General features: G+C 39.7%; 1 protein-coding gene across 1 annotated transcript in view; it reads left to right on the plus strand.

Moving 5' to 3' along the window:
- The window catches only part of ASAH2 (N-acylsphingosine amidohydrolase 2), a 426905-nt gene that overhangs the window by 40841 nt on the left and 371502 nt on the right, over window positions 1-14562 (plus strand). Inside the window, exon 3 of the mRNA XM_044056416.1 lies at window positions 8316-8492. Coding sequence (XP_043912351.1) covers window positions 8316-8492 — 177 coding nt within the window. The remainder of the gene's footprint in view (window positions 1-8315; window positions 8493-14562) is intronic.

Here is a 14562-nt window from a genome sequence, read left to right on the forward strand (position 1 = left end):
CCACACAGTGAAAAGTCAGGTCTGCATGTCTGTCCAAAAAGGAAAAAAATGTGGAAACCAACCATAGGCTAAAGTGACTTACACTGTAAAAAGAAGGCACTTTGGACTTCAGCTCAAATTAAACTACTTGAATAGACGTTAGATACAAAAAAATGGAGTACCAAGGCCCCACTCACTGACCGTTGCAGCTATTCAGCCCAGTTTTAGTCAAACTCATATTTTGTCTGCTTACTCAAGGCAATTTAGCACATTGAATTATTTGACAGAGTGCCTCAGATCGTTGTGTGTGTAGTGTGGGAAGTGAAGACATATAAGATACACACACCATTAAAAATAATTTGTGGTGTTCTTTTCCAGTTTAGCCCAATACCTATACATGCTCTTTAATGTATCTTAACTGAAACGTGTTACATATTACCTTCTACAACTCATCCCAATTTGAAAAATCTAACCCACAAAAATTCCGGGCCACTCTAAACAAGATTCTCCACCCTGGAAACCCATACACTCCCACCCCTTTCCAAAATAATACCTCACTGGAACCTGCCACCCTTCTCAACAATTACTTTGATACTATTCAGAAATGTACTCACACCAACCACAACTCCAATCCCTCTCCCACCTCCCCTAGCCCACTCAATAACAACCCTTTCATCCTTAGACCTGTCTCCACTGCTTACATAAAATCACTCCTGCTCAAGCTCAAACCCTGCTCTCCCTCTGCAGATAACCTTCCTCTTATCTTCCTCAAACTAGCTGCTGAATCCATAGCCTACCCTGTATCCCTACTAATCAATAGATCCATTCAAGAAGCCACTGTCCCAGACATTTGGAAATCCTTCTACACCATTCCATTGCATAAAGGCAGAAATTCCACTGACCCGTCTAGTACAGACCCATAGCCATACTCTCCCCTTTCTCAAAAATACTTGAAAAGTGCATTCATACTCAGCTTCTAATTTTTCTTCTCCAGGCAAACCCACCAATTCCCACTTAACATGGCTTCAGGCCAAACCACAGTATTTCCACTGCACTGATAGCTTTTACTCACTTGGTAGCTGAGGCCAGAGACAATAAACTTGTATCCCGTCTTTTCCTTGACCTCTCTGAAACCTTAGATACTGTTTCCCACTTGTTACTCCTATCTAAACTAAACAATCTAAATCTCTCTGGTCCTTCCCTTGCTTGTTTCAACAGCTACCTCACCAATAGGCAACAATCAGTCAGATGGCTCACTTCCTGCTCCTCCTTCCTACCTATTAAATCTGGTGTCCCCCAGGGTTCCATCCTAGTCCCCCTCCTGTTTAATATCTTCACCAGTGACCTCCATACCTCCTGCAAACAATCCTCCGTCATTCAATATGCCGATGATTCTACACTCATCTCCATCTCCACAACATATCTGACCTCCATACACACACTCAAGACATTTTTCTTGTCAGTAGAAAAGTGGCTCTCTGAAAATCATCTCATCTTAAATTAAAAAAAAATAAAATAAACTTATGCTATTTCTTCCTTGATCTCTCTTAGCACAAATCAAGCTTTGTCATCACATCTCTTGTCATGACAACCATCAAAGCTGAACCCCACACTAAGTTCTTGGGTATCATTATTAATGATGAACTTAAATTTAACTGGCATATTCAGCAAAATATCAAAAAAAAAAAAAAAACACCTAAAACTAGGTCTACTTTATCAAAATAAGAAATTTCTTCACTCAGATGCTAGACTCTCCCTGACTCGGGCTCTACTCCTTCCTTCCCTTCTCTATACAGCCCCAATCCTCACTAACATACAGGCTACACTTTTATCTAACAAACATACCACAAAATAGCCAGATTTGCCACTAACTCTCCTCACAACTCGCATGACTGCCTTGCACTCAACTCACTTCAGTAGCTTGAATTCCCCCAACTCCTAATGTCACAATTTCAAATCGCACATACTGTCTATACAAATCTACTACTTGCCTCTCTTGTATCCTACTACACCCCTAATTTCCCTCTTTATACATCCACTTAACAAGTCCTTGAAATCTATAAACCTACCAAACGTATTGGAAAACTACTATACAAATGCGCTGTAGCTCAAGCCTGGAATAAACTCCCCTCATACATAAGAAACATCTCCCACCCTGAGCACTTCAGAAAGGAAGTATGACTACACCTACTTAACATAAAGTCCTGCCCCTGTCCATGACCCTATCTAATCCTGTACAGCCTTTCATCCCGTCTATCCAGCACACACACTTTCACACTCCTCAAGTCTGTAACCTCATTAGCTCAGGAACTAAATCAGATAGGATTTTGCTACACTTAAGCTCTACTTTAGTTATCTTCTCTATATCATAATTTTAGCTGCTTGCTCAACTTAAAAAAAATAAATAAATAAAAAAAACTTTTGCTGTTTTTACAAAATGTTTTTCTTGTACTTATAAATACTTGTTATGTTTCATATTACTGCATTTGTCTGTTTAATCTCTGGGGCTATTCTCCTCAGGTCTTCACTGAAAGTGAGCTGCTGGCTCAGTTGGACCAACCTGGTTAACAAATGTCAAATACATAAATGTCAAATACATAAATGTCAAAATCCATTTTAAAGCCATTAAAATCGATAATAGAAACAACCAAGTAACAATGAAGCATTAGGCCCTATTTAGTGAGACTCATGGCATCATTCCAAACTGTGTAGGAAATTTTATTTCACAAAAATCATGGTTAAGCACTTTAATCAGTTTCTGGACTTCATCAAAATCAAGTGTCACCATGAAGTCCTTGTTTAAATAATCTAAACAACGAATTTAAAAACACAAACCATGGTCTAAAAATACATTCCTAAACACATCCATCCAACCTTAGTAAAACTAGGTGTATATTGCAACATCGAACGCTTAAAACAGCGAACGATGTTACATCGACACATTTTCAGCAAAAGCTGAAAATGTCGAATCCAAAGAACAGCGATTTCTTTCCTAGGGAAAGAAATCGCTGTTCCAACCCCCGCAAAAAAAAAAAACATTACACACTTCCAAACGCATACACACATACTCAATCCTAATTATACCCCCTACAAAAACCAGTAAACAACTAAATACACATATGCACATAACCCAAACATACATTTAACGAAAAAAAACAGTAAACATTTTAAACCATATCCACTTACCTTAACCCGCACCCTAACCCTAAGGTCAGTAACTCTCGCACATTTACATAAACAGCTCCAAACACATACACACTTTTAACCCTAATTCTACCCCCCCCAAAACAAAAGTAAACAACTGAAAACACATACACATGTAACTCAACCATACATTTAACACAAAATATAAAACAGTAAACACTTTCATACATATGCACTTACCTTAACCCGCACCCTAACCCCTAAGGTCAGTAACTTTTGCACAATCACGCTCGGGAGCTATACCGGACAAGGGACCACACTACACTTCAGAACATGGCAAAACAAGGAAGCGGTCAAGCTTCTTCTTTCCCAGGGAAAGAATTCGCTGTACAACTGCTTCGCTGTTTTGCCTGTTCGCTCTACATGTGTCGACGAAAACGCATTCGACATAATGCGTTTTCATTGTACTCATAGGAACCCAGTAAAACTATATGGTTTTTATCTTCAAGATCAGGAAATCAATCAGCCCCTGATCTTATTTGCCAAATAAGCTCTTGTTTTTCCTGAAAGGGATTTTCATAATCCCCTTCTTACACTTTTTTCTCCCTTCTCCAAACCCATAAACTTAAACAAAATTTTTACATAACCTTGAATGTTTAGAGAGCATTATTCATATTTTTCTTCATAATGTCTTAGACGTATACATAAATCTTTTGTTGCAAAGGGCTTTTAGGAGGATTATGGGAATTTTCAACGCAAGTTGCAGTAATGTCACAAGTCTTATTCAACAGGGACAGGTGCTATGCTGTTACTAAGTTGTTTTTGGTGTTTGTCCTGTGATAGCATTAAATGTGTATATAGTGGTTCATTATTTATGTTAGAGATAATGGTACCCATAATCTGACAGAATGTTTAAGGTTTTAAAACCTTTTTTGAAGCGGAGTTAATAGTTGAGTAAACCGTATTTATTGACATGGTCAATAAACTTAGCATATGCTTTCTTCACAGCTGTTTGTTAGGTGGGAAGTTTGAAATGGGTATCAAGTCATTTGACTGAGCTGTGTATGATGTGTTCATGACTGAATTTATTTTAGCATTTTTTTCCAGGGCTTGCAAGAATTTATTAGTAGTTAGCGGTAGCTTTCGGGTAAATGTTAAGGGTTCAACAATTTGGACACTGTCAAGTTTGAGACGCACACATTGTCTTTACATCTATGTGCTGACCTATATGGAGTAGATGGGCTAGCAGACAATCACTGTTTTTTAGAGACTGTTTTAAAGTTTATTTTTGGGATAGTTTAATCACCTTGGGAAGACAGGTGGAGAGAAAGGTTTATCAGAATTTTGAGGTGGTTTACTGTCTTGTGGTGAAACAAGCCTTTGTTTGGTCAGATGAAGGATGATTAACATTATTGTAAAAGATCAAGCTTTATACCTCCTTTTTACCTTAAAAAACAGTAAAACATTTATGTGATCTGTATTAATATTAGGTTCATTGCTCTTTACCAGGTCTAATTTTGTGAACATTTAGTGCTGTGTATCTGTTTATGAAGATTAGTAAAGCCAACACATTTAATGCTGTGTCCAGGGCCAGACTTCTTGAAGAAAAGGGACAAAGTGACTTATTTTAATATGTTTCTCTCTACTTTGAGTGTTTGTTACGCTGGAGGTAATATAGTTAGATATCACTGGTATGGTGGTAGAGCTGTTTTACTTGCAGGTGCAGAAGGGAAGATCTATATCTTGTGCTTGAAACAGTTTGTGTTTATTGCTGTTTTGAGATTTGAAGTAGAAGGCATCAGTGTTATTTTCTAGTATATAAATGATGTCAATGGATTCATACTTATTGTTCTCTAGATCTATAAAAACAATGCAGCTGTTATACCATTGATGGTACCAGTGTATTCACCCTAAATGCACTGTAATTACTGCTTCAGACATTGCAATGTGTCATGATTAGGGCTATAATACCATAAAACTAAGGCATTAATTATTATGCACAGTGCCAAAAAGAATGATTAAGGAAATATATAAGTATTGCATACAGAAAAAAATCAAATCTGCTTCTTAAACACCTTATTTATAAAATGGCATGTTGCAGACCAGAAGTGTATCCCTCATTGGTAAGATCAGACCATAAACTAATCTCACTGGATATTCACATCCCGACCCCACCCCCTGCTCGGAAAACCACAGTGAAAAACTTCTCTAAAGCAAATTTCACACTCCTCAAAATCGAGGTGGAATCCTTCAAAGCCCCCGGGCCTGTGGAAAATACAGCCCAGACCACAGAATCCTTTATAAATGCATTCTGTGAACACCTTCAGGAATGCATGGATCATGCAATCCCAAATAAAACCAAGACCCAATCCTCCAAAGGCAGACGTCCTGTCTGGTGGACCCCAGCCATAAACAAACTATACAATAGAAGGAGGAAGCTACTACATGATAGAGCAAAATCCCAAAAAGGGAAGGCATCTCTGATCAGTATTAGCAAAAAACTACGGGCACTCATAAAATCGTCTAAGGCCAGCTTCGAGAGAAAAATTGCACAGGACACTAAGGATAATCACAAGGCTTTCTTTAGTTATGTTAGGAACCTGGGTGGGAATTCCCAGATATGCTCAGAATTGGTCCAAAATGACAAAAAATCCACCGAACCCACAGACATTGCCAACATCCTAGCTGACAGGTTCAGCGCAAACTTCTCCCCCCCCCCCCACCAAAAGGGCACATATCTATCCCAGCAGAGTGCTGCCCCCCTGACATCTCAGATGCTCAGGTAAGAGCCGCCCTCTCCAAAGCAAAAAACACAGCATCAATGGGACCAGACGGTGTCCCAGGCTGCATCCTACATGAACTTCAAGAAGAGCTAAACCCAGACATAAAACTACTGTTCAATCTCAGCCTTACTACAGGATATGTACCCAAAGAGTGGCATACAGCAACAGTGGTCCCTCTCCACAAAGGTGGTGCCTCAATGGACCCTGGAAACTATCGCCCCATAAGCCTGATTAGCTTGGTCTGCAAAGCTATGGAAAGGATCATCATGGACCTCATAAATAAAGATATTGGGGACCTACAGACACTGGATCCTACCCAGTTCGGCTTTGTTAAGGGCAGATCCTGCCTCTTAAACCCGGTCGACTTCTTTGAAACAGTCACCAAGGCCATTGACGAGGGGAAGGTGGTCCACACAGCCTACCTGGACCTTGCAAAAGCCTTCGATACAATACTCCACTCGGGCATTATAGATAAGCTTACCAGCTTAAATATAAACCCCTATGTCACTAAATGGGTTGCAAACTGGCTCAAGGACAGAACTCACATGGTTAGAATTGCTGGAGCCATGTCAGACTCCAAACCAGTTACAAGTGGCATCCCACAAGGCTCAGTCCTGGGACCTCTCTTGTTCAGTATATATTTCTCGGAGGTACAGGCCAACACGGAAGGACTGTGGCTGACCAAGTTCGCAGATGACTGCAAACTGGGTGCCATAATCGACTCTCCAGCCGACACAAGCATCCTCCAAAAGGGCCAGTAGAAACAGACAACTGGTGCCAGAGCCATGGCCTCAAGCTAAACGCCAAAAAGTGTATAGTCATCCTCTTTGGCAAAAACAAAGTGCCCACAAACTACCACATAGGTGGTAATCCATTAAGTACAGAGGAAGTAATTAGGGACCTGGGGACCCAAGTTGATAGCAATCTCTCATTTGACAACCACGTGGCCAAAGTGGTTAGAAAAACATTTTATATAGCCCACCTAATCATGAAGGGATTCACATCTAGATCAGGGGATGTCATCGTGCCTCTTTACTCATCCCTCATCAGACCCATAATCGAGTACAATGCCCCTTTTGGGATGTACCTTACCAGACACCTGCAGCAACTGGAAAGACCCCAAAAGTACCTCACCAAGAGGATCAAAGGGTTCAAACAGATGCCATATGCTGCCAGGTTAAAGAAACTCCAGCTCTACTCAGTGGCATACCGCCTGCTCAGAGGCAATCTGTGCCTGACGTATAAAGCCATGTCCAACCCGGAATTAAGGGACATGCTGCACCTCAAAAAATCCAAATCCCATCGAGCTACGCGCTCGAGAGACTTGAACCTCAACACTGAAATAAATAGGACATGCTGGAGGGACAGATTCATAACCCAGAGGCTCCCTTCACTCTGGAATAAAATCCCAGTCCAGGTTAGGCAGAGTCCCTCATTGACTCTCTTCAAGAGGAATCTTGATGAGTGGATGAGAGATTGTAGGTTTACCCCGGGTATCACTTCTGTGTCACTGTTAGACAGAGGCACAGTATACTAACCTCGAAAAAGGGCATAGCAAAATTAATTTAAAATGGGTGGCGAAAGCCAAACATACTCTGGCTAGGCTTATAAATGCCCTAGGGCAGATAGCCTAGTATGAACCTATGAAATTAAAACTGATCTTTTAAACTTATAGTATCAATTTGTAAAATGTATATTGCCACGTAGCTGTAGTATTGGAGTAGAGTTGCCTGCAAAGTATTTCTCCTGTTCTAATGTAACATTTTCACATCATCTGAATACTTTCACAATGTAATTGTTAAACTGTTGAATTATGAAGTAAAATGACTCCTTCTAGGAAGTGTGGGGCTTGATACTGAGAGTCCTGACACATCAAAAATGACATTCTATATATACTGATATAACATTTAAAAAAAATGTGTGGTAAAAAAGCATGTTTAACACATTCTGGGCCTCCCGCACTGCTGTAGTTCAATGAGGTTACTGTAACTTGGTTTTAGTTGTATTCCTCAACCTTCAGGCTTCCAGTTCTGATTATTAGACCGTAGTTATTGTCACTTGAATTTTAACAGACACCAATGTGGAAAAAACTGCCATATTACACAGTTAAGCTAGTTTATAAATGTTATATACACACATACACACACACACCTATGTATGTGCATATAATCTACACACATCTCGCATGAGAATATCAGAATATTTGCTAATCAATAAAATTTATTTCAAAAATATCTGAGAAACAGAGATCAATACATTATATGTTTTCCCTTTTCTGATAGCAGTAACAACAAAGTGATACCAACATGTGTGTGTGTGTGTGTGTGTGTATATATATATATATATATATATATATATATATATATATATATATATATATATGTATTTTTTTTTTTTTTTGTATTTCAGGTCATGCAAGAGCTGAAGAATAGGTATGGTGATTTATATGGACAAGATAATGTGGTGCTAAGTGGAACTCACACCCATTCTGGTCCTGGTGGATATTTTCAGAACACACTTTTCATGGTAACCAGCAAGGGCTACTTCAAACCGTCCATAAGAGCTATCGTTAATGGGATAGTGAAGGTATGAAACATTACTGTATTTCATAATGACCAGGTATTTAATCTTGTAAGAGTTGTTTGTATACGTTTTACATCCTTACCTTGCAACCATCAGTCCTGTGTGAACTCCAGAGGAGCCACCTTACAGGTGGGGTTACTTGTGTCCTCTCTGCTGCCTTAGCAAGGATAGTGTTTTTAATTTGAAGTCCTACTACTACTACTACTTGAGTGGAACATACATGTCCCACAAAACCATGGGGATTATTTTGCTTGTTCATTCTTATGTATACCTGCATGCGCTTAATGAGGAAGCCTGTCATGTTCATATTTAATGGACTAAACATGAGCCAGACTTTAACATTCCTCCCTTGACAGACCACTCTCTGTCCTTCAAGGGAGTGCACCATACTACAGCCCTGTTCTGCCTCTCTGCCCTAAGGATAGACATACCTTTCCTCCCCAGGCCAATTCCAGCGGGCACCTGTGCTATGTAAACACGGTAGCCTGAGTGGTATTTGGAGTTTATACCTGAATGTTAATGGAGCTGGCCTAGTAATTGTATAAGGTTCACTTATACACTGACAGTGGCTCTAACTTTCATTGCTCTGTTTTTAAGCATATCAACTGACAGTGCTGTTGATTTCATCTTGTATGTAATAGGCCTATTCTACTACAGAAATGCCCTGCTTGCTTTAGTCAAGGAAGCAAAACTCCAAATTTCTATCATTATTGCCAAAAAATCTCAGCATGCAAAGGTTTGTTATATAGCAGCAGTTTTATTTATTTTTGTATATGATTTAATGAAAGCATGCACTGTGTTGTTGAATTTTTTTGAAAAAAATAAATAATTGGCCTCACTAAGTTGAAACTTTCACTGTAATATATACCTGAGCTCATTACTAATGAATGAAATCCAGCAAAACCATACTGTGCAAAGCGAGTGAAAATTCATAACTTTAATACAGAAGCCATATTAATGGATATGGTCCACTTATTACACTAGATCTTGTTTTTACTTGCAGATAAAGTAATTATAAAACTATCTGCTGCTTTTTTAAAGTGTTGTCTTTTTATGGTCAGTACCAGTCTGATGGTGTCTAATAAACTTTACATTAACATAGATGACATTTCTTACTTGTATGAGAAGTCTTCAACAAAAATGCCTTTCTCAAGGTACTGCTGTAGCTTCTCTGTACTGGCAAACACACACACACACACACACTGATTGCAGTATGGGATAGTCTTGCACATGTATAGGTAAGAATCAGAAAGCCTGCACAGTATTAACATTTGCCTTATTTAAAGTATTATTTGGTTATTAATGTGTTCCAAAGTATATGACTTGGGCATAAAATATCTTGATTTCTTTGCTGTTAGTCTACTACTATTAAACCATTGTTCTTATGAGATTGATAAACGGTGTTTAAGCCCAAACTAGCCTGGTGAATTTATACATGCCATCCATGGAACATGTTACATATTCAAACATGTGGCCTACTAAATGGGCTCCAACCACCATCTTAACCAAGTTTTGTAAACTCTCTTCCCACAGCAGCAGCTTTAAATCAATAGTTCCTTTTCCACACCTCAAACCAGTACAATATAAAATAAATCTATACCAGGATTTCTATAAAGGTCACCTTCATTATTAATAGGTCATGAGGCTACAGTGCCTTCTACACATTTAGACCAACAGCAGCACAGTCTGGGCTAAAGGTGTCTCGATCTACTTAGCAAGAAAAATACATCCAGATTAGTTTAACAGGATGATATCATTGAATTCATCTGCATGCAAATCACTATAGATAAGGTCCTTCACCATATTATGGCTAACTACACGTCATCTTCTATGCCCCTAGATTCTCACAACTCTTACCTAAACCAACTTGAGGCGTTCACCATCCAACCAAGCAATTTGTGCTTGACTTCAACTACCCCTGTATAGGCTGGGAAATGTATACTGCCTCCAGCTCACAGGCATGATACTTGCTGGACTTAAACACAAACACCCAGAAACAGTGCACACTCGAACCAGAGGATCAAACATAATGGATCTGGTACTCACCAACATGGGAAAGCTTTGCACCCCCGCCCATCAACATCACTTGGTTACTAGTGAAGCCAGATCACAAATCTGTGCATTTTAAGTAAAAATCAGCCCTGAAAACCTAGCTAAACCTGTAACTGTTAGGAATTATTCAAAGGCAGACTACAGCCTATTAAGTGACAGTTTATCAAAATTCAAGGCTCCCTCCCCCAACCCAGAGACCACAGCTAATTATGCAGAATTATTCACAGAGTCCCTATACAAACATGTGAATGGCTGCAGAGGCTGCCTTACCTATCAGACATAAATCCAAAACAAACACTAAAAGCAAACCCCACTGGTGGAATATTCACCTAAATGGGGATGTAATAAAAGAAGAAAACTCATGGCTAAAATCAGGACGAGCAACTCCGTTAAAGGCAAGTACTCCCTTACAGAGCTAAACAAGAAACTGAGATGTTTAAGTCCAACAAGTCCAACTATGAGGTCAGAATAGCCTTGCAGGCTAAGGGCAGTCATAAAGCCTTCTTTCAGCTATGTCTGGAACCTTAGAGGTAACATACAGCAGTGTGCTGAACTAGTGGCGAATGGTAACCACGTTCACCAATCCGGGTGACATATCAAATCTACTGACTCATAAATTCAGTTCAGACTTCAACCCCCCCCCCCCCCCCACACACACACACACACACATCTCCATCAGGTGAAATTCCCTCCAACATTACTTCCTCCAGCTAATAGCAGGAACCAGTTGCTGGCAGTACTTGCTAAAGATGGGAACACTGCTGCCATGGTCCAGGAAACATCCTTGGTTGCCTCCCGAACAGTCTAAAACACAACCTATCAGGACCACTTGAGGCACTCTTCAACTTCTGCCTTGAAACAAACTATGTTCCAAGTGAATGTAGGAACACAACAGTCATTCACCTCCACAAGGTTGGACCATCAGCTGATCCAGGGAACTACAGACTCCCATCATCAGTCTAACAAGCCTAATATGCAAAGCCATAGAGCAAATTATTATGAAAATGATAAACAATGACATTGGCAACCTACAGACATTGGACACATCCCAATTTGGCTTTCTTAATGGAAGGTCATGCCTACATAACCTAGCAGACCTCTTTGAGAGGATCACTAAGGCAATGCATGAGGGTAAAACATACATGCATACTGTATATCCTGACCTGTCTAAAGCATTTAATACAATACCCCTCTCAAGCATTGTTGACAGTCTCTCTGATCTAAATGTAAATCCTTACATAATGCACTGGATTACTGGCTGGTGCATAGACAGGACCCAAGAAGTTAGGATCAGTGAAACCACCTGCACCCAGAGACTGGTCACCAGCGGAGTACTCAAGGGCTGCATGCTGGGCTCATTCCTGTTTGGCATTATCTTCTCAGAAGTCAAGGTTAATGTTCAAGGCCTCTGGCTCAAGTTCACAGATGACTGTAAATTGAGAGCTATTATAGATTCACCCCAGCACACCAACATCTTGCAAGTGGGTTTAACACAAATTACTGCTGCCAAAACTATGGCCTAAAACTCAATGCCAAAAATTGCATTACAATGACCTTTGGGAAACTGTAAATCCAAGTGAATTACTCCATCAATAAAATGCCCCAAAGAGTCAACCCAGTAGTAACAGATCTGGAAACCCATGTAGGCAGCAATCTGGCCTTTGACCAACAGGTAGATAAGCTAATAAGAAAATCATTCTTTGTCACCCATTTTATAGGTAAGGATATGGCATCCAGGTCGAAGGAAGTTATAATGCCACTCTACTTAGCCCTTACCAAACCAATAATTGAATACAATGTCCTCTTTGGCACATATCTAACCAGACACATGCAACAATTTGAACACCCACAAAGGTTTCCCATCAGTAGAATTCTGAACCTGTCCTGTACTGATTGAACTAAAGCATCTGTCTCTGTATTCATTCTTCTACATGCTACAGAAAGGGTATCTGCCTGGCTTACAGGGCTTCCACAGACCCAGCTCTGATGGATCTGTTTCACATACAACACCACTAGAAACACTAGATCCAGGTATCTGTACTTTGCTTGTGACATAAACAGAATGTGCTGGAGAAACAGATGTGTCCCAAAGGATCCCTACACTATAGAATAAGCTTCTCATCCATATAAAACAGAGTTCATCCCTGAAATTATTTAAATGGGACCTTGACAATTGGATGGGAAATTGTAATTTACCCTCAGTCTGGTCATGCACATCCCTTATGGACAGAGGTCATCAGTAAAAAAAGTAGTAGTATAACTACCCCCCACACACAAATCCTTAGTTACCTCCCTACAAGCATGCCCCCCCTTAGAATAGCCCGTAATGCTCAGGACTCAAAATAGTTCTGGGTGCACAGCAAGGCTTGTAAGGTCCCTTGTGGTCATTAGACTAGTAAGAACCTATGCACCTATAATATTCTTCAAACTCTCTAATTTTCTGCTCCAAAACGTTGTCATATCGGTGCATTTGTTTTTATGCACCTATAATATTCTTCAAACTCTCTAATTTTCTGCTCCAAAACATTGTCATATCGGTGCATTTGTTTTTATGCCCGTTTCATCCTTCTAGTGAGTAATGTTGCTACTTCTGTATATCTCCCACAATTTTACATAGGTACATGACAGGCTACTGTTGTCACTAGCCCAAGCTTTTCCATAGCTAATGTCTTCTCCCCATTATCTGTTCATTTAAATGTATTTTCTGAAAAAAAAAATTTCCATTCACTGTTTGCTTCTTGTACTGTTTTCTCTTGGAATTGACTTGTAGGATGTTCCAGTTAGTGTTTAGGTATGTTTGTTGAATAATTACACCTGAGGGGCTCTCTTGCTGTGTCTTTACATTAAGAGGACTAGGATCATCATCTTGTGGCAAGATGACTTCTAAGTCTGCAGATGATTTCAGCTAGGAGCAGTCATTGAATCCCCAAATGATTTAGCTATCCTGCAGGAAGATTTGTCTTCAAATAAATTGTGCCAAATTCCTAGACTGAAACTAAATGCCAAAAAATATATTATTGTATCCTTTGTCAAGTCATCTACTCCAGGGAACTACCACATTGACAGTATGCCCCTAAGAGTTGAGCCGGTTCAGGATTTGGGAACTTATGTGGACAGTGACCTAACCTTTGACCAACGCACATCCATTACTGTAATAAAGTCCTTCTATACTGCATGGCTAATAAAAGGATTGTGTTTAGATTTAGGGAACCCATTGCCCTCTTCTACTCAACCCTCCTTAGGCCAATCATTAAATGCCCCATTTGGCATGCAACAACTGGAATGCTCACATACATGCTTCACTAAAAGGACACAAGGCCTAAGCAACATGTTCTACTTGGATTGACTCAAAGCCCTGCCACTATACTTTCCTACATACTGCTAAGAAGGTGACCTGTGCCTGGCATACAAGGCAGTCTTCAAACCAGTACTGATGGATTTAGTGCACATCAGCAAGTCAAATGGCATCAGAAGTACTCAGTCTCGGAATTTAAACCTCGTCTGCAATATCAATAAAATGGTTTGGATACCACTGGTAGGGAACATATTCCCTATCCTCATAAAACAAAACTCATCTCTGTCCATATTCAAGTGCAGCTTGGATCTATGGATGGGAAACAGAAGATTTACCCCAGAAATGCCCATATACTAGTAATGGACAGAGGCAGCTCCTACATGCTTTATCCCAAGCACAAGTCCCCTCAAATTATCTATAGTATGATCCCTGTAAAACAAAGCCACAACATGTAATTGTATCCTCCTTAGAAAATTTCACACATACTTTTGTGATGACCATCTGTGCCTTCTTATTTTTGGTTATGGTATGATCCCAGTTATCTTAATTTGGGGTAATAAAAAAATTATCAACCATAGGATGGGTAAGGCTAATGTCTAACCCAATGTGATAGATCAAGTCGACCACAAAAAAAGAAAATTGCCTAGACTTAAAATGGCTTTCAAGGGCAGCTAGTATTGTAGTTATCTATGAACCTTTAAGAGGTATTTGCCTAGTCTGAGTTGT

Source organism: Protopterus annectens, chromosome 14.part0, assembly GCF_019279795.1.
Source record: "Protopterus annectens isolate FY-2018-M chromosome 14.part0, PAN1.0, whole genome shotgun sequence".
NCBI classification, from domain to species: domain Eukaryota; kingdom Metazoa; phylum Chordata; order Ceratodontiformes; family Protopteridae; genus Protopterus; species Protopterus annectens.